At 40.7% G+C, this 21,838-nt stretch overlaps 1 protein-coding gene across 1 annotated transcript in view; it reads left to right on the top strand.

The window, feature by feature from the left end:
• Positions 1-19,645, top strand: part of LOC120514906 — a 55,623-nt gene extending 35,978 nt beyond the window's left edge. The window contains exons 4-7 of the mRNA XM_039735545.1: positions 5,891-5,926; positions 8,223-8,309; positions 12,324-12,385; positions 18,196-19,645. Coding sequence (XP_039591479.1) covers positions 5,891-5,926; positions 8,223-8,309; positions 12,324-12,385; positions 18,196-18,297 — 287 coding nt within the window. The 3' untranslated portion in view covers positions 18,298-19,645. The remainder of the gene's footprint in view (positions 1-5,890; positions 5,927-8,222; positions 8,310-12,323; positions 12,386-18,195) is intronic.
• The last annotated feature ends 2,193 nt before the right edge of the window (positions 19,646-21,838 follow it).

The raw sequence follows: 21,838 nt of genomic DNA, 5'->3' as shown, positions 1-21,838 counted from the left end.
AATTCCCGTGCACTCTCTAGTTTTTGCTACTCTTTGTTACTTTTGTTTGGTGCCCCGACATTCTGTAGTCCGTTTTTAGGGATCAATTCAGCAGTCTGCCATCCAGCTAACATGTCAGGCACCTTCTTTCCAGGTCCTTGATCCCCTGCTGGAATCTTTCACCTATTCTTCACTCACTGCTCCAACGTTTTCATGAAAAAATTCCAAGTGGAAGCCCAAAAAGCAAACTCTATTGCAACCCAATTCATTAAACTTAACTACCGTATATACTCGTGTATAAGTCGGGTCTTGAACCCGATCATAAAATCAGACCCCGACTTATACGCTCGTTCAAAAATGCGACACTTAATTTTTTTTTTTTTAACATCTTCTTACCTCCTCCAATCTCACATCAGTTTCTCATACACATAGAAATTTGTTATAGCATTGCAGTTACCAATTTCTTTCGCTACTTCAACAACGTTTAATGTAAAACCATATTTTCTTCTGATTGAATGGTCTGTGCAGATAAGGGATGCTCTTACGATAAAGGTGTATGAGGATGTGAGATACAGAAAACACAAATCAGTGCAAATGTCGCTTTGCAATAGTTTGGGTATTACCGTGTGGTCACGTAGGCACAATACATAGAGAAAGAAAAAGGCCGTGTGCTCCGCGGTGACTCTCTCAGGTGGGCGTTAGCATATCGTAGTCTCTTGGACCAATAGCGTAAGTTTTCTGCATTCAACCTATACGACCAACATTATAAAATATCAGAAATTATACGGCACAATCAATATACACAGGAGAACATAAACTCGAGTACATTCGCTAATAGGTTTTTTCAAAATGTATTTAGAATTTGGATCTTTATTAGATCATTAAAACAGTCCAGACGAGAGCAGACCATTCAGCCCAACATAGCTATTTTGAACATTTAGCTATTATAACATGTAGCTCTTGTTAGCTAAACACGCAGAAATGACATCTTTGAATGACACCCAAGCCTCACATTCCTGGTCATTCATCACACATTCTGCAGAACTCGGGAATCAGTTTTATAAAATCAGGTCCTTCTTTCAGTTTAGCCTTAGACAGACCTGAAAACTTTGGGCACAAATCCATCAAACAGGCTTCATCTTTTGCTTCATTAAACCAACCTCAATACTACATGAAGTGGCCATAGCAGCACTTGATCTGGGGGCTTGCTTGGCAGCAAGCTGTAGCTTTTTCCTAGCTGGCCATTCCTTCTGAACCCAATGTTAATTCTTGGTTTTTTGCTCCCTCTCAGAGATGAGAATTTTTTTCTACCCTGACTGCTGACCCAGTGATATAAGCAGAACTTTCATGTCTCCACTGTGAAATAAACAGCCAGACACACACAACGGAGGTTTGGGGCAGCCACCCGTGTACTTTCCCTGGCTCCAAAAGCATTGAGGTTGAAGTACAAATGTGTACAAGATCGAGTACAACACAGGACTGACTAATGTAGGGAAGATGGCGGGTTTTTAACGTCAGTCAGAGGAAGTGACGTCCTCGGGGCTGGGAGTGGAAGTGATGTCCTTGGATTTAGAATTTCCCATGTCTGGTTTGTGGAGAGAGAAGAGGGAGGTGTAGTGAACCCCACTGTCCCCTGGTCTGGCGTGGAATTACTGTGTTTTGGTCCCTTTGGCTGACACCCATACGCACATGTGTGACACCACATTTAAACCAAAAGCACTCACTGGAGTTCTCATAGGTTTCTTTTATGTATATTCTAATGTATATTCATTACATTAAATAGAAAAATTGTGATTGCCTTGGTGAATCGCAAAGCTGCAAAGGGCATTCAATAATTTATTTACCTTTGTAAGAAATAAAAAATAGATATGAAAGGCACTATATGATAGATAGATATGAAAGGCACTATATAATAGATAGATAGATAGATATGAAAGGCACTATATGATAGATAGATATGAAAGGCACTATATAATAGATAGATAGATAGATAGATACATAGATACATAGATAGATATGAAAGGCGCTATAAAATAGATAGATATGAAAGGCACTATATGATAGATAGCTAGCTAGATAGATATGAAAGGTGCTATATAATAGATAGATATGAAAGGCGCTATATGATAGATAGCTATGAAAGGCACTATATAATAGATAGATAGATAGATAGATAGATAGATAGATAGATAGATAGATGTGAAAGGCACTATATAATAGATAGATTGATAAAGGATTACATTTAAAGGTATCAGTATTTGAATAAAGGAGGTTAAGAAGCAGGGAGTTATGAAAGACGTCTGATAGTGTCTTGCTCTTGAAGACAGGACTTCTGAGTAACCAACATGCTCAAGAAAGGATTGTAATGGCCACTTAGTCATCTTACTTGGCCACAAGTCATCAGGCACACATTGAAGAATGGCCAACAAATATTGTGACTGGGCAAGGTAGAGGATGAGGTGAATCGTACCTTCTTGTGATGTTTAAGGTATATTTTTTTGGTTTTAGAGCTGTTCCAAGTGGCACCTAACAGTGATACTACAATTGTGCTAGGGTTCAACATTTTGTCTGCTATGTTGTGAGGTAAAGCAGTAAATCCATCCATTTCTCCAAGGATGCAAACTCTTTATCACACATGGTGTCTGTGTTTGTTTCACTTTCTGGTGATTGTTAAGTTATAAATGATTGACTACATATCAATGACTGTAGTTGGAGGAGTAGATCTTCAGCCTCAGCCTTCATTAACCTCACAGTGGTGCCTTTGAGGAAGAAGCAATAGAAACGTAAGCCCCATCAGTCACTACACATACACCACCACAATGATTTGTTCTGAAGGGCCATTAAATAAAATATGAAGTACAGTATTTGCAGTCAATATGGTGTCAAAGCAGACAAACCCGGCATGGGTTTTCATGTGAATTCATACACTTTTGGTTTTGTTCTATATTATGATTTATGTAATAGATCTATGATGGATTAATAGGTTTAGAATGCTCCTACTACTACTTGCATTTCTGGTAGGATGCATTTAAAGTGTGTTTAATTTATTTCTGCCCCTGTGATTTGTGCAGATGAAGGGTGGTATGTCTTTGAGGTGGCGACCCTTGAAGAACCAAAGGCCCTGTGCTGTCAAACTAAACAACCTCAAAGTCCTACCATCCATTCCTACACAAACAGAAATCATCAGGTTGGCCGGATTGAGCTATAAGGAAGTGATGCTCTGACGTTATCTTCATCGTCAGGAGTGATAATATCGTGATGGCTTTTGGCTGCCTATTGCTCTAATACACCAATCCCCTTTGCAGCTCTAGATTATTTATTTGACGTTTTTACAGCAATTCAACTCAGACAAAGAACTCTGAACTTCATCACTCCCTGCATCAGTGCCTCCTCAAGCTTTTGAATCTCTTTCTGTCACTTCATATCTGAAGTGAAGCTGCCTGTTCCTGCTGCCTTATTCACACCTTTTCATCCATAAACGAGGATGTTTAATCTCTAGCCGCATATGACTAACAGAACGTATTACTTTTGCTATGGCTTGATGTGGTATATTTTGTGGCTACTGTTTTGCCTTCATGTGCAGATTAATTTTGCTTTTGTTTCTTATGGATGAGCAGATGCAAATTAATTGAAATGAACCAGCAATTGTAGCAGCCGCGAGGCACTCGGATTGTAATTGTCTTTAAAACAGCGACTTATGCATTGTAATTCAGGGATGCCAGGGATGCACCAAGCGTTGACTCGCCTCACGCCCTCACAAATGTAGACTGACAAATGTCAGTGTAACCAAAATGAAAAAAAAATATAATGAATAAATAATGAAGCAAATAAAACAAAATAAACATTGCACACACAGAAATCTATTAAAAGCTCTGATGGCGACAATAAATATGTAACTACACACAGCACAAAACGATAAAAGAGTTACGAAGCAGTCCAAAAACAGTCCAGTTCAACAGATGCAGATGATGATGAAAAATGACCTGAGGTCCCAAGAGACCAGCTTCCTAAATATAATGAAAAGTTTTGCCCACCATGATCTAGTTGAAGATTTGTAGAAGTTCAGAGCACTCACCCGACAAAGAGATGAAACCGCACAGACAACCAGGCACAGGACAAGGATCCTAACCCTAACCCTAACCCTAACCCTAAATCCAGTGAAACTGTCATTCCAATGGGTGTAATTGTGCAGTAAAGTGTAGAAACAAAAAGGCAACAGACGATCACGATCCTGTCGGCTTCTTATGGCTCTGCACCATAACTTGCTGCCCAAAGATATTGTACCCCCAGGGCTGCTGGTACTTGCAGTCCATTTAATACCCTTGGTGTTAACTCCAAGCATGACTCGGGCTGGGAATTCCATGGAACAACAACAATGTATTTCTTGTATAACCCAAAATCACACAAGGAATGGCACCATGGGTTTTAACACACCCCTTTATTCTGTCAGCCTTCTAACCTTCCAACTATCCAGAGATACTCCCTTCCTGGTAGGTCGGCCATGCAACGGGTGTAAAAAAAAAAAAAACGGGGTAAATACAACAGACAAAACAGAACACAAGTCATCCTCTTCACAGAATTAAGATGGCCAATCTGTCATGGCCACCTCAGGAAAACGACAGAACAGTACAAAGGACTTTGTTCTTGCATTGCAGTCCTCAACCAAGTGCCAAAATGACAACTCCCAAGGCAAAATGCAAGAATAGATGATATCACTCAATAAATACAGAACTATCACATATGTGGATACAGATTTATTAAAAAAATGTTTTCAGGGTAATGTATAATGATCCTGTTTACACTATTTAGGCCCGAATAATGCGCGGGACAGTATTCTGCTTCCATCTTGTAGATGAAATGAATTAATGCTGCAAAATATTACGAATATTTCAATGCATTTTTCCACTTTAAGGTAACTCATCAATATTTATGAGTTTTGTAGAGCATTCAATCACTACATAATCAAGTCAGGTTAGGTCATGTTGGGGAGCATGCACTGGTATAGCGCACCCACCACGCGACAAAACAGCTCAGGATCCTGGTTGGCAACCCCTCATGCAGACATGCGGTCCAATCCCACCTTCCAGAAATGACTCCTCTATCTGCCATAGCCAGGTGTTACGTGGGAGTCCCCTTGGCCTGGTCCAGCCACTCGGGTCCTCAACAATGAGGGTCTTGCGAGCCACATCACCCTCGGGGTATGACCTTAAACTGTATCTGGCTCTGCAAGTGGTCCTCCAACTCCACAGATTCATATAGTTCTGTATTTTTGAACCACCATGATATCCCAGCTTACTTCAGTGGCATAATTTTGCAGCGGGGTGCATGTAGGCAAAAAGACAAAATGATTATAAGGACAAGAAAGACACCTCAGCACTGATCATAATGCAGCAGCTGTCAAAGTTTATGGCAGGACAGTGTGGGAGTCGCTAAGCCTTGCACTGTAGCAGCCCACAATAACACAAGGGGTGTATTAATCTTGTGGATCAGGCACTGATATCGACCCTCGCACGTGCAACAAACAGCAAAAATATTATAAGAAAAGTGTACAAAGAAACACATTCGCTTTTGCTGTCCCCATTGCAACAATGAGCTGTGCATTGCTGACTGTTTCAAAACATTTTTCATGAAGGACGTCTAGTAAATCTTCATTAGTACAGCACTGGGCACCAGACAGTCCTTCCCTACTATATTTATGTTGAAGTTTTCCACATTTCTGTTACATGTAATTGCATTTTTTATCGTTCAGAACATTTCAACATTTTTAAGTAATTTATTTAGGAGTAAACATAGCACAAAGTATGCTACACAGTGCTGCTACAAAGTGGCTGGTTGGCTGAATAGCATTGTCTGTTGTTTTAAGAGATGTTTTCTTAGATTAGATTAAGTGAATATATAATTTTTCTTTTAGATTCCCCAGGAATTAACACTACCTCGTTAAGCAAAGGTGAGTAGACCACTTTAATTTGATACGGTATATGCTGCGGATTTCACCAGTTGTGATGAAAGAAATGAAAGATATCACTTTTAAGGCATATCTGAGCAGGAACTTGAGAAGTTACAAATGTAAGTTCAATCTACACAAAGGGAGGCAAAATACATTACAGATCAATAAGCGGATCAGGGACCTGTGATAGTTGATAAAAGCAAAGCATACAGCTGAATTTCCATTGACTTTCAAAGAAAAAGTGATCCATGTGAATGAAATCTAGATAGATAGATAGATAGATAGATAGATAGATAGATAGATAGATAGATAGATAGATAGATAGATAGATAGATACTTTATTAATCCCAAGGGGAAATTCACATAATCCAGCAGCAGTATACTGATACAAAGAAACAATATTAAATTAAATAGTAATAAAAATGAAAAGAATTAAAATAAAATTAATGTTCGCATTTACTCCCCCGGGTGGAATTGAAGAGTCAAATTCTACAAGAGAATAAAGTGGTTAGAAAGGAGAAGGGTCCAAGTACAAGGTCTTGTTGATATTTTTAATATAAACTGTTCAAAAAAATTAAAGGAATGCTTTGAAAACATGTCAGATCTCAATGGGCAAAAAAATCCTGCTGGCTATCTCTACTGATCTGGACTGATATGGTGATGTGTTATGAATGAAAGAATGCAACATCGTTTGATGGACATAAAAATGATCGAACTACAGAGGGCTGAATTCAAAGACACCCCGAAAATCAAAGTGATAGAATGATGTGGCAGGCAGGCAGGCGAGTCCATTATGCAGAACTTTCATTGCAGCAACTCCAAATCATACTCAGTAGTTTGTATCCCCCAATGTGCTTGTATGCATGCTTGACAATGTCCTAATGAGACGATGGATGGTGTCCTGGGGGATCTGCACCCAGATCTGGATGAGGACATCACTGAACTCCTGGACAGTCTGAGGCGTTGGATGGACTGAAACACAATGTCCCACCCAGAGGTGTTCTATTGGATTGAGGTCAGGCGAGTGAGCGTGGGGGCCAGTCAATGGTATCAATTCCTTAATCATCTCGCCACATGAGGCCAGGCATTGTCATGCACCAGGAGGAACGAAGGAGTCACTGCACCAGCATAGGGTCTGGCAATGGGTCCAAGGATTTCATCCTGATAACTAATGGCAGTCAGGGTGCATTTCACTTGCCTGTGTCCCTCCATGGATATGCCTCTTCAGATATACCATCACTGACCCCTCACAGGCAGAATAACATTCTCCACGGCTTCTCCAGACCCTTTCACATCTGTCACATGTGCTCAAGGTGAACCTGCTCTCATCTGTGAAAAGCACAGGGCACCAGGGGTGGACCTGCCAATTCTGGTATTCTATGGCAAATGCCAATCAAGCTCCATGGTGCCCACTAGAGGATGTCGGGCCCTCAGGCCACCCTCATGAAGTCTGTTTCTGAGTGTTTGGTTAAAGACATTCACACCAGTGTCCTGCCTGCTGGATGTCATTTTGCAGGCTCTGCCAGGGCTCATACTGTTCCTCCTTGGCCAAAGAAGCAGATACCAGTGGGTCTTGCTGATGGTTTAAGGACCTTCTACGAGGGGACCTGTCGAGCTCTGCTAGAGTAACTGCCTGTCTGTCTCCTAGAATCTCCTCCATGCCGTTGAGACTGTGCTGGGAGACACAGCAAACCTTCTGGCAATGACACGTATTGATGTGCCATCCTGGAGAAGTTGGACTACCTGTGCCACTTCTGTAGGTTCCAGGTATGGCCTCATGCTACCAGTAGTGACACTGACCGTAGCCAAATGCAAAACGAGTGACAAAACAGATGAGGAGGGAAAAATGTCAGTGGCCTCCCTCCACCTGTTAACCCATTCATTCCTGTTTTGGGGGTCGTCTCTCTCAGTGTGCACCAAAGCAGCTGAAACTGAAGAGCAAGCCCCTCTGCTACTTAACTGAGCAGATCAATAGCCCACCAGTACCACTGACTTGATGCTATACTCTCATTCAAAGGGTTCTTTTCATTTTATTGAGCAGTATACATTCACTTTATTAATCCCCAAGGGGGAAATTGTCTTTTTTCATATCATTTAGAGGTCAGAGTCAGCCGGAGCAACTTTCAGGTTAAAGGTCCTCGCTCAAGGGACCAACAAACAGAGTAGGGTCTCTTCTGACAGTAATGGGATTTGAGCTGGTAGCCTTCCAGATACCAACACAGATCCTCAGACGCCACACACCTTTTATTTTCAGTTTTTTCAGGTATCTTACTTTATTTCCCTTTTATTTTTTCAGCCAAAGAATATGACTGGACCACTGTTGCTTATATCTCTGCTCTAGCCATATCCCTCCTGATTAATGCGGTTTTGGCAGTATGTACTGGTAAGTGCTTTTTGAGTTATTTTTTTAAAAAAACATTCTTTCTTTGGTGTTTCACTCTACATTTTTGAAATAAGTCTGTGACTATGTTAGCTCTTTTCTTTCCTATGGCTCACAATCTCCTCTTGTAGTTCTGGTTATTTATTTATGTATTTTTTATTCGAAGTCATTTCCGAGCATTTCTGAATATGGGTATTTAATTTCAAGCAGAATTTCTTCGGAACACTTTGAAGTCACTTCAGTTTTTATCGTCCGGTGCCTACTCACTCACCCCTCATATGATATACCATTTGGCTTGTCTTAATGTTCAGGGTAACCCTATCCCAGGCTGGGCACACTATTTCTTAGTTAGCATCTTCATGAAGATCATTGTGAACCTTAATTTGTCAGCACAAAACTGTTCACCAAGGGGGCACAAAACTCCAGAAAACCTAACCCTGAGCATCACTAAGGGGCATAAACCTCACCACCACATCATGGTGGCAGTTCAGGATGGAGAACATGAAACTAATAAATATAATTAATGCTATTTATAAAGAGAACATTAAGTTAATGTTAGCATTTGTGGTAGTTCTTAGATATTGTGACAGGCGCCTGGCGTCCATGCCCAGCTGGGACGCCCCTGCACACTGTATTCAGGGGGAGCAGCCCTGGACAGTGCAATACCTCCCCCTGGACGCTAGATGGTCACCCCGCTGGGCTGGTGTAGTGCATCGGTTTCCAACAGGGCTCCCTGGGAATTGGAATTGGGGGCAGCACTGTTGGGTCCCAGGTACCGCCAGGGGGTGCTGTGTTCGGGACTCCTGAGCCCGTGTGGGCAACAGATTCGTCACACCTGGATCTTGGTGATCAAATGCCTGGAGCACTTCCAGGTGACCTATAAAAGGGAGCCAGCAACCACCACTCATCGGCCAGAGTCGGGAGGAGGAGGACAAGGTTGCGAGGGAGGAGTGGTGGTGCCAAGGAAGAGAGGAAAAGAGTGCTTGTGCTGTACTGTACTGGTGTTTGGGACTGTGTTGTGGCTGGGGGGAGTACGGGGAAGACGTGCCCCCCCAGCTGAAGAATAATAAAAGTCTTTTCTTTTACACATGCCTCCCGTGTCCAATCTGTGTCGGGTCAGGCGCTATACTGTATAGCGTCTTATCACAATATAAAAAATCCTAACCAAAAAGTGCTCTCTGACATTTGAATAGAGCACCAGAGTAAGACGTGTTGCAGTGTCTGCTATCAAATGCTCTTAGCAAACTAAGAAATGGAAAAATAAAATCCATAGGATTGATTTAGCTATAAAAGTATAGAATAGAAGGTCCCACAATTCACACTGCCATTTCAGAACAAAAACCAAGTCGTGAAGTCCAAGATGAGGACAAAGGGCACACAACCTTTTCTATATCGTTGAAGAATACAGCAGCTTCAATAATTGTGAAATGGAAGAACTTTGGAACAACTAGGACTCTTCTTAGAGTTGTCTGTCTGGCAAAACTGATAAACAGGACAGAAAGGGCCTTAGTTAGAAGGGGGTGACCAAGAACATAATGGCCACTCTAACAGAGCCTCCGATGTCCTTGCTGATATGTGACACCCTGTAGGAAAGACGGTCATCTCAACAGTACTCCACTAATCAGACATTGCTAAATGGAAGCCACTCTTGAATAAAAGGCATGTGACAACATTTAAAGGAGATAACAGAATAATTTAATTGCGATCTTGAGAAAACAAAACTAAACCTTTGCTCCTGACATCAGGCTCGCTTAGATTGTGACACCTATACAGCTGAAGCCCTGCTAACCATCTTCTTAAATGACGGACACTAATGTTATTATTTTCTAAACTAAGGCATAAACATATTTCAGCCTGCGTCAGCTCTTGATTGAACAAAAATGTGACGCGCTGATCAATACAGTTCTGCTCTTCTGCCATTTTAAACAGGACGTGGTTTCAATAAGCTAAACATTAAACATTAGATAAAATTATTTCATTCATTTTTCATTAAATTTTAAAAATAGCTATAAATTTAATTAATTTAGTAATTTATGTAATAAATTCGGCCATGAAAAATTTGTGTGGTGCCCCCTTTACCCTTGATGCCTTAAGCATGTGCTTCCTTTGCTCAGGATTTGATACCTTAGTACGATGTAGTTTGGTGTACCCCACAGGAAAATATTTCTGCTCAAAGGTTGATCTTTGATGGCTCATAAGACTTTCAAGAGATTCTCATTTATGTTTCATTTCAGAATCAACTTTGCCACAGATGTTTCACCTAAAATTGCTTAGGAGAAATTGTTACAAACAGAAAGGAGACAAGTGAGGCAAAAGGAGTCCAAATTGAGAATTTGATTTGAAAAGCGCGGTATACTTTGTGAGGTCTCTTTCTCTCTCTTTTAAGACTTAATACTTTTTACTTGATACTGAACTGGTAAGTTTATCTAAGGAGACATACAACATTTGAGATATTATTAGTTACATTTCTTCTGTTTTCCCAATTGGAGCAAAAGTAGTCGAGGCGAGTGGCTTGTGGCACATGGTGTCAGAAGTGGGACTTGAAGGCCAAAGTCTTAACCATTATCTCACCCTACCTGACGTTTCTTCCAGAATGAGTAGGATCTAATTGGAGTGCAGCAATTTAAATTTAAACAACTAATACAATTATTCAGAATTAATGATTATAATTTTATAATCATAGTAAAGAGAAGTGGAAAAGAGAGTGCAGGCAGGGTGGAATGGGTGGAGAAGAGTGTCAGGAGTGATTTGTGACAGACGGGTATCAGTAAGAGTAAAAGGGAAGGTCTACAGGACGGTAGTGAGACCAGCTATGTTATAAGGGCTGGAGATGGTGGCACAGGAGACAGAGCTGGAGATGGCAGAGTTAAAGATGTTAAGATTTGCATTGAGTATGACGAGGATGGACAGGATTAGAAATGAGGACATTAGAGGGTCAGCTCAAGTTGGACGGTTGGGAGACAAATTCAGAGAGGCGAGATTGTGTTGGTCTGGACATGTGCAGAGGAGAGATGCTGGGTATATTGGGAGAAGGATGCTAAGGATAGAGCTGCCAGGGAAGAGGAAAAGAGGAAGGCCTAAGAGAAGGTTTATGGATGTGGTGAGGGAGGACATGCAGGTGATGGGTGTGACAGAACAAGATGACAAAGACAGAAATATATGGAAGAAAATGATCCGCTGTGGCAACCCCTAACAGGAGCAGCCGAATGAAGAAGAAGAAGTAAAGTGCTTTATAACCACAAACAACCGTCCATATATTTCATCACATATTACTGAGCACAGTACAAATGCAGTCATGCCTGTGGCTCATGAACACCCCTGTTCATTAACAAATCGGTTCACAACCAAAAATGTTGTCAAAAAATTGCTGCGGTTAACGAACAAATATTGGTTGACGAACAAAATCCCGGTAACACAAGAGCGTGCCTCTAGCCGAGCACCCTATCCACTCTCTCCCAGTCTTCGGTCGTGATCAGACGTGCGCGCAGTACTGTACATACTAGTTCTTACTGTACATGTGTTGTGTTCTTTGTAACTCCAGTTACTATTTCAGCATATCCCTAGATAGATAGAGATTGATAGATATTTTATTAATCCCAAGGGGAAATTCACAAGCAGCAGTATGCTGAAAGAAAGTGAAGAGGGACAGTGGTGTTGAAAAGGAGAAGAAGGTGGTTAGGAAGATCACCGTTCATGTGAAGAAAGAAACCATTGAAAAGCATGAATGTGGTGTTCGCGTGTCGGATATTGCATCCGAGTACAAGAAGGCAAAGTCCGCCGCCTCGACGATTTTGAAAAATAAAGAGGCCATCAAAGCAGCTAATCTGGCAAAAGGGGTAACAGCTTTAAATAAGCACAGCTGTGAAACTGCTCTTCTTCGGGTAACCAACAATTTACTTATGGCAGCAGATGGTGTTCTTCATACTTAACCATCAAATTTCTAATTGTGAATTTTGTGAATTTTGATTTGAACCAAAATAAGCCTTTCTGGATGCCTAACTCCATTTTATTTTGCAGTGTTAGCATGCAAACGAAGACGGTCACCTTGCATCACGCGACCGCAAGCAGAAGACCAAGAGGTAATTGAGTACAGATTACCTTTAAAGATTGAACCTTGTGTCATGTGTGTATTCTGAATGTTGTGCTGGACTGAAGCTCCCCTGTGCTCATCCTTTACTTCTGATGCATTACCTGTGCAAAAAAGTTACACTGTGATCTTTGGTGAGATCCTCCTGTTATTAGTGTAACATTTTTAGCTATGGCACATCATCTGTTTTATAGGTTGCATTTCTCTTTCTAGACTTAGCAAATGACCCACTTCATTGACGTCAATGTGCCAGTCAGAATGCACTTTTACAACATGGCATACATTATTCTAAATTACATATTACCTAACAATTAAAAACAAACTTGGTGGTGTTAACACTAGAATTACCAAAACCTATGAAAAAACTCGCAATCCCGGACAACCTTAAATCTGTTCGCACTTCTCCATCACCGTCTTTTGTGTTGTAAATGTGTCGATCAGCACAAGCAGCAAGTAGCCTGCTACCCCATCAACCCCACCAATGCAGAAAGAGCAGAAAGTTCTCTCAGCTCAAGCCTTGTTTATCTGGGAGTGAGTTGTTTAGAGTTGTATATCGTTATTTAGAACACATGCATTTCTTGTGTGTTCCGCGTCTACAAAGATCTATGTAAACACATTGTTAAAACAGAAACGTTTTTCATGTTTTAGTAATCATTGACAAAATGTAGACATGAAGTGTATAATGTGTGAAGACTGAAATCCAAATATCAAATAAACACTTTCACAAAAGGTACAAGTATAACAAAACAAGTGCGCTTTTATTCAACAATATAACTGAAGAAAAAGAACTTGCGTTAGGGTGCAACATTGACGCCCTATAATACAGCCGCTTTGGTGGTGCAGTGGTAAGAACTGCTGACTCAAAATCAAAACATTTGCGGTTCGATCCCAGACCCTTCCATTTTGAGTAATGAGCTGCTCTTATTGTTACTATTTTACATTAAAAACCTATTTTTGATTTGAGTCTATAGCAGTCACTGTAAATGTATGGTACTTGTAAGGGTTAGCGGGTTTTTAATTCACTTTTATTCTCTCAGTCACGTTCATGCTTGCCCTGATCTGACAATCTTAGTTTTCAAATAAAGACGTGCTATAACAAAGGTGAACTCAGATGAGGACGAGGGTTCTACATCGGAGAAAGAGAACAGAAGCCCTCCCCGCAAGAAACATCCACTCACACATAAGAACAACGCAGCTGCACAAGGTGTAAAGCAAATGATGGCACCTTTTGGATGCCGCAACAGGTCGGGCGTCATCCTGCCAGTCAGTCTGCCCCACACCTGTCCTTCAAAGAAACAGCACGGCTTACAGAGCTCACCAACGTATCATGCAAAGTCCTGTTTGTGATTATGTTTTGTGATGGTCTTTACATAAGAAATATTTATATGTTACTTATATAAAAGCCAGGTCGAATGTTACTTATCTTGATTTATTTACTTATATTCCTACAGCTTAAAGTCACAAGTAGACTGCAGAGCTCCCTCTGTTTGAATGACATGGGCATGCTAACAAACTACATGTGTACTGAAGTGACTTCAGCTGCAGATGGAAGCTCCTGTCACACCCTATGCAACTGTGTTGGATCTTATTCAAGAAAAGATCCAAGTCGCCCCATGGGAGAAAGATTTTCTGAGACTGAGGTCATAAAGCTTATGAAACCGTTTCTGGACAAAGGCAGAACTGTAACAACAGTTGCATGGAGCTTCCACCTGCAGCTAAAGTCACTTTGGTGCACATGTAGTTTGTGAGCATGCCCATGTCGATCAAACAGAGGAAGGTCTGCAGTCTACTTGTGACTTTACACTGTAGGAAGATACGTAAATAAATCAAGGTTTACACCATTCAATCTGGCTTTTATATAAGCAACATATAAATATTTCTTATGTAAAGACCATCACAAAACATAATCACAAGCAGGACTTTGCACAATACGATGGCGAGCTCTGTAAGCTGTGCTGCTTCGTTTAAGGACAGGTGTGGGGCAGACTGACTGGCAGGATGATGCCGGACCTTGTCCTGCATCCAAACGGTGCCATCTTTTGCTTTATGCCAGATGCAGCTGCATTGTTCTTATATGTGAGTGGACATTTCTTGCGGGGAGGGCTTCTGTTCTCTTTCTCCGATGAAGAGCCCTTCATCCTCATCTGAGTTCACCTCTGTTATAGCACGACTTTACAAGTACCATACATTTACACCAGACTCAAATCAAATGTGTGTTTTTATTCTGTAATAGTAAGAATAAGAGCAGCTCACTTCTCAAAACGCAGGCATCCAAGATTAAACTGCGAATGTCTTGATTACGAGTCTGCAGTTCTTACCGCTGCACCACCAAAGTGGTCGTATTAAAGGCGTGTCAATGTCACACCCTAATGCAAATTTTTTTTTCTTCAGTTATATTCTTGAATAAAAGTGCACTTGTCTTGTCATACTTGTACGTTTTGTGAAAGTGTTTATTTGATATTTGGACTTCTGTCTTCACATTATACATTTCATGCCTACATTTTGTCAATTATTACTAAAACATGAAAAACGTTTCTGTTTTAACATTGTGTTTACATAGATTGTTGCAAAGACGGAACACACATGAAATGCATGTGTTCCAAATAACGATATATTATTAACCCTCTACAACTCCAGGTACCTCACTAACACATAAACAAGGCTTGAGTTGAGATAGCTTTTTGCCGTTTTTGCAGCGGTGGGAGGATGAGATAGCAGGCCACTTGCTGCTTGTGCTGATCGACACATTTACAAAACAAAAGACGCTGACTGAGAGGTGCGAATGGATTTAAGGTGGGCCAGGATTATGAGTTGTTTTGTAGACATTGGTAAGTCTAGCGTTAAATCCATAACTGTGATTTTCACGACACTGCCGTGGTCTCTAAGACTCTCACCTCTCTACGAATCATCTAATGGGCAAAAATAAAGTGAAGAGCCGGGATTTCATTATTAGTATGTTACTTATTTAGCATATGTCTTACAAAGAAAGTTATAATACAAGAATGTGTTAAGAACTAGAAAGTTCTAAAGACGATACCTCCCAGAAAATGCCTAAAATGCCCACTAGATGGAGAACAACCATCAGACCCCCAACTAGTCATAAAAAGGGCAATGGAGAATATTTATAAATTAAAGATTTATTATTTCAAAAATGCTTTGCGGCATAAAATAAGGTCTAAGGAGCACAAGAGGCTAAATGAGTGTTTCCTTTTAGGGGGCAATATAGCGGAATATATTCTTTTATAATTGCGGCGTTTTAAGTAACCGAAAACTATATAGATATTATATTAAAAGGCGATATCCCTCCCATAGTGATACGGTGGAAAAAATCACATAAAAGAAAATAATTTAGTTTTCTTTAATGACGATTTACGCAGCGTAACAGGCGAGGAAGCCATGACAACACTTTGTGTATAGTTTGTCATCTTCATCACGGTGCTGAAAGGATTTTCAGGATGGATGACATTATCACTCATCCGTCCATCGGCTTTGAAAGTATTTGGCTGCTGTCCAAGTCTTTATATACTGGTTCCTCCACATGCAGGCCCCCAAGTCGGCAAATAGTCCATTTCCAAACAAGGAAAGAAGATCCCGTGCTCACTTCCAACAGAGGACAAAATAGTATACACCTAATAATAATTCATTACATTTATATAGCGCTTTTCTCAATACGCAAATCGCTATCCACACAGGGAAGAACCGGGAAGCAAACCCACAATCTTCCACAGTCTCCTTTCAGCAAAGCAGCAGCAGCACTACCACTGCGCCACCTGTGACCTGCCTTTAGGCTGACTGCACATTCCTCAAGCTGTCTCCGTCCATCTTGTCCTATGCTTGGTTAAGCACTTCTAAATGCTGAGAGCCCCTTTTGGCCTGGCCTGTACATGTGAAAGGATTTATAAAATAATTTCTTGTACAGAGCACAGTGACATTAAACTTACATTCTTATTACAATGAGTCTCTTAAAACTGCAATGGAATACAAGGCAAGCAATGTTCCCTTGGCATTGGCAATTTAACCCTAGTCCGGGATAGAACCTTGGCTGAAGCATAACAGAACAAGTAGAGTGTGTCAGCATCTAAAGCAACATACAACAAGTCATAAAAAAAGTGAGCATGATGGAGTCCTACTATACTACCATATACAGTAATTACTAGTTGTGCTATCCATCTAATAAGATGGGATGAAATCTAATTAATCAACGTAGACCTCAGTGTTACCACAAAGGTAATTTACTGGAATGACAAATGCAATATATTTTATTATGAAAAATGTTTCGGAACTATGGAGACAGGGCAACCGGATGGACAAACACACAGACACTTCTCCTTTTATTAAGATGGATACCTGCAACTCAACAAAGACACCGTGGTCAAGTAAGGTATGACATGAATTCCAAAATAAATTTTGGGGGTGCCAAATATCCTGCCTCATTTAAAAATGGCACCAGCAATAACAGAAATAGCACTTGGACCAAACCACTGAGCTGCAGTGCCTCTCTTGAGCAGCCAGGTCTGTTGTAGAGCTCTGGCCTACGCCAACTCTATAGCCAAATGAGATGCCACCTTCTGGGAGCGTTTTGAATTTATAGTTCTCCAACCTAAAGTTAGACAGTTGCCCTCATTGGGCATCTTCTTGGAGCTGTGGGTAGCGAAAGAGACAATACAATTAGCGACAGCGCCCCCTCTCATCCTGGGATGGTATTGCTTACCCCAGATGAGCCCAGAAGGTGATCCTCTGATGAGCATGTGTGACATAAATCAGTATCCTAAACTCTTTGTCAAAATAATAGCAGCTATCCTGCACAAGAGACATTACACAATTCCACAATATTTGATGAACAGATGCATTTTCAAAAGATGCCTACACTTCTGTAAAATGGGTGCGGTTTAAATAGACAAAAGGAGATCATTCCATGGGTTTGGATCAAGAATCATTGTCTCGTCCTGGCTAGAGGAGGAACGGTGAGCAGACAGACAAAATGGAGATTCCTTGAAAGGACATATGGAGAGAGACCAAAGGATATACTGAGAAGAAGAACCATTCACAGAACTGTATGTCAAGACAGTGGTTTTGAACTGGATTATTGCAGCAACAGGAATTCCGAGACAGAGCAGAGGAGACATATGAGTTAAAGCAGAGAAGGAGTAGAAGTAGGAGTGATGTCTTTGTATGATAAGATGCTTGGATAGTCATGGCTACTGTGATAGATTAGGGGCTCTCTCGCTACCTTGAACCCTCAGTCACCACGTCAGACACCAGATAAAAAGTCCAATAATTATTTATTATAATAATAATGTGTACAAAGCACCCTCCACTCCACAATACTCAATAAATCAATCCAATAACCTATAATTAAATCACAATCCTCCACTCCCAGACGCTTAGCCACCCTGCCTCACAACTCAGCTCATCTGTCTGGGATCTCCCAGAGTCCTTTATAGTCCTCGACCCGAAATGCTTCTAAGCCCTCAGGCCATGTGATTATCCAGCACTTCCGGGTCAGGTAAAAACTTCTCTTTTTCTTCATCCTGGAAGTATATCATTTCTTCCGTTCCCGTGACCTGGAAATACTCCCGGGCTATACGGGAAATATAAATCCCTGGGCCTCCCTGCAGCGACTCCTGGTGGCCCACTTGGTATCCAGCAGGGTAGTACATTATAATTCCACTGTCCATAATTCCCTGCTGGCATTCGGGGCACCTCTATGCTGCAAGGAGGGCTCCATCTGGCGGCCTGGGGGTATTGGCCGGGATGAATGGCCGGCCATATCTCACACTACATATTTCTTTTCTCTTATAGGATGACCATACATATGCTGCTGTTAAGACAGACAACAATGAGCTGGAGATGAACAATGGACCAATCAGTTCAACTTATGCTATGATAAGTATGATAAATTAAGAGCAGAGAAGGAACATCAAATTTCTGTTAGGAGAAGAAAATAAGAGAACAATGGCCCTGACCTGACGTGATGTTTCCTGGACAGTGTCGTTCATGTTTTTTGCACTTTAGCTTCAGACTGCTGAACTTTATTCATTATAAGATTCCCTTTGAAGGTAACGTAACCAGCACGAAAATGATTTCTCACTGGGAAACACAAAACTGAGCATCCCTTTCTTATTTAGTAGTAAAGACTCTCGCTCATGTGCAGAACAACATATATTTTAGGCAACAGACCGAGGGGATTTCATGTAAATATATTTTATTTTATACATTATGCAATATAATGAGATGTATTTGTCACAGCCTGCCACCATTTTATTCAATATTGTGTGAAACAGAATTTAATCTTCGATGCAATTGTGTATTGGACTTCATTTTTCATTGATTAAACTTCACCATTTGAACAGTGAGATACCCTACTGGTGTTCTCGTAGAGGACACATGTTGTCCGGCGTTCCTACTAGGATGGACGGTTTCTTACCCAGTCAGGAATTGTTTATTATGGAAGGAAGCAGCATCCTGGGACCATGTGTTTCCCGAGTTTGATGGGCGACAGGATCCCTCTGGTGAATCACATGGGAACTGCAGACCCAATGGGTGTCCCTGCTGAGTTTCTTCGGTTCTGCCAAGTGATGAGAATTCCTTGTTTAAATAAAGATCTTTCTGATCTGAAAGTGCTTCCCGGTTACAATATGTTTGCACCAGAACTATAAAGGAAGCTTCTTCTCCTCACCCCAAAGAGTTGGAGCTGGGAGATAAGAAGGACTAGGCTCAACTGAAGAGATGTGGAGGAGAAAGGAAAATAAGCAAAATTATGCAGTGTGGAAGACGGAAAACTATTTGAAACTGGGACAGATGCCTGTGTGGTTGTACGTGGGCAATGGATCAATGAGATGTACCCTGGCAGCCAGTTTGTCCTCTGAAGATGTGTTTTTATCTTTTCTTATACCTCTTATGTCCATAGCTCTAGCCCTTGAAACACAAACATGAAAGTGAAGTTGTGTTTAGATGCTCTCCTGTCTCATTTCCCCTTTGTCAATGATAAACCACTTTTTGGTAGACATCTTATCTCAGCCGATATATCTGGGACCTCTAAATTTTTTTTATTGCTGCAGTAAAACAAATCAATGGTCAATGAAAAAAAAAAGAATAGTTTCTGTCTGAAGGGTGAAATGATCTGAATCTGAAGATGTGTGCTTTAAAATGTTCTATTGAGTATGGTTTCTGAGTGACGTGAAAAATCCATCCATCCATTATCCAACCTGCTACAGTATATCCTAACTACAGGGTCACGGGTGTCTGCTGGAGCCAATCCCAGCCAACACAGGGCGCAAGGGTGGAAACAAACCCCGGGCAGGGCGCCAGTCCACCGCAGGGTATGACATGAAATATTGTATATTTATATACTTATTAAATTGACAAATGTATAATTTAACACGTAGTCGTTTTTGCTTTTCTGCTTTGCTTCACATACATCTCTCTTACGACTGCAGCATATAAATAAAAAAGATAAAGTTGGGGTACCAGACCAGTAACACCGTATAATTCAACTGCATTCAAAAAAGAAATTCACGCACTAATTGCAGAGATGTCTTTCCAGATGTTAGTTCAAGATCAAACAGACAAATATGGTGGAGCTTCCGGTTTTCACTCCTTCTAGCAGGAAGAGAAGGATCCATGTGGAGGGACAGCAGAAGTGATATCAGAGGTGCTATAGCTACCAATCATCCGTCCTCCAGAAGAAGGAAGAGAAAAGCACCAACTCCTGGTGTGGAGGTAGAATTAGAGTCACTAGAGACTTTCAGTTGCCCCCTATGTGTACACTTGTGACAAGAAGTAGTCAGCCACCATACTGGGATTCTACTTGACTTGGTAATGCTTTTCCATGTTGGAAATGTTATGATGAAATTGCTCACAGTGTTCATCACTGACCAAACTGGGTTTTCAGGGGGAAAAGTTCAAGTGAAGGTCCAGGAAATGAATCTTAATTGACATATTGCACCCCACTGTGTTGGTCACACACTACTTCAGGATTGTTCATTCAAGTCCTCTTCAAATCTCCGATCTCTTGACACTTCACCTACAAAAGTGTCCTCCTTAATGGTGGCATCGCTAAATTTATTTCCCAAGTACATCAATCCCGTTTGCACTTTATTCATTGCTTTAACAAAGTTTTACATAAGTCCAAGTTTGATATGCACAGCAGGAAGGCAAACTTTTTTAGGGTCAACAAGCAGATTCTTCATCGCATTTTGATTTCCTGAAACAAGTGAACTTCATTTTCATCACTCTTTCTCAGCATGATAGTTCTTCTTATCCAAACATGAATTTATATATATATATATATATATATATATATATATATATATATATATATATATATATATATATATATATACAGTAAATGATTTGGTAAAGAACTTAAATAACAAGCTGGTTAAGTCTGTAGATGACACCAGGATGGATTGATTGGCAGATAATCGAGAATCTGTTAAATCATCACTGAGGGACTTGGACAGCAGACAGATTGGGCAGATTTGTGGATGATGAAATTTAATGTCAGTAAATGTAAAATATTACATGTAGCAAGAAAAAACATGAGGTTTGAATACACAATGGGCGGTCAGAAAATCGAAAGTACACCTTATGAGAAGGATTTAGGAGTCATAGTGGACTCTACGCTATCAACTTCCCGACAGTGTTCAGAAGCCATTAAGAAGGCTAACAGAACATCAGGTTATATAGCGCCTTGATGTGTGGAGTACAAGTCACAGGAGGTTCTGCTGAAGCTTTATAACACACTGGTGAGGCCTCATCTGGAGTCCTGGGTGCAGCTTTGGTCTCCAGGCTACAAAAAAGACACAGCAGCACTAGAGAAGGTCCAGAGAAGAGCGAGTAGGGTGATCCCAGGGCTACAGGGGATAAGCAGTGGTAGAGCTCCATTTTTTGGGCACTGGATCTTGAACTATTATGGGTAATCACTGTTTTTGGGATTATTCCTCAACCAATCACCACAAATTTTAAAGAAAATGTAACCATTAATCCTCTGATTTTAAGCAGATAGAATTACACTATATTATTAATATCAAAAATGAAATCTTTAAGCAATGTAGGCTAAAGTGACTTCTGGGACCCCTCCATGATTAGAGACCCTGAAGCTTAAGCTTCATTAGTTTCATAGTAGATCCAACCCTGGGTATGATTTATGGGGAAAGATTAAAAGAGCAGAGCCTTTACAATTTAAGCAAAAGAAGATTAAGAGGAGACCTGATTGAAGTGTTTAAAATTATCAAGGGAATTAGTACAGTGGATTGAGACTTGTATTTTAAAATGAGTTCATCAAGAACACGGGGACACAGTTGGAAATTTGTTTAGGGTAAATTTCACACAAACATTAGGGAGTTTTTCTTTACACAAAGAATGATAGACACTTGGAATAAGCGACTAAGTAGTGTGGTAGACAGTAAGATGTTAGGGACTTTCAAAAATCAACTTGATG

This window comes from Polypterus senegalus, chromosome 1, assembly GCF_016835505.1.
Source record: "Polypterus senegalus isolate Bchr_013 chromosome 1, ASM1683550v1, whole genome shotgun sequence".
In the NCBI taxonomy this organism is placed as follows: Eukaryota; Metazoa; Chordata; class Cladistia; order Polypteriformes; family Polypteridae; genus Polypterus; species Polypterus senegalus.
The sequence above is the reverse complement of the archived record's forward strand: the minus strand, read 5'-3'. Positions and strand labels throughout refer to the sequence as shown.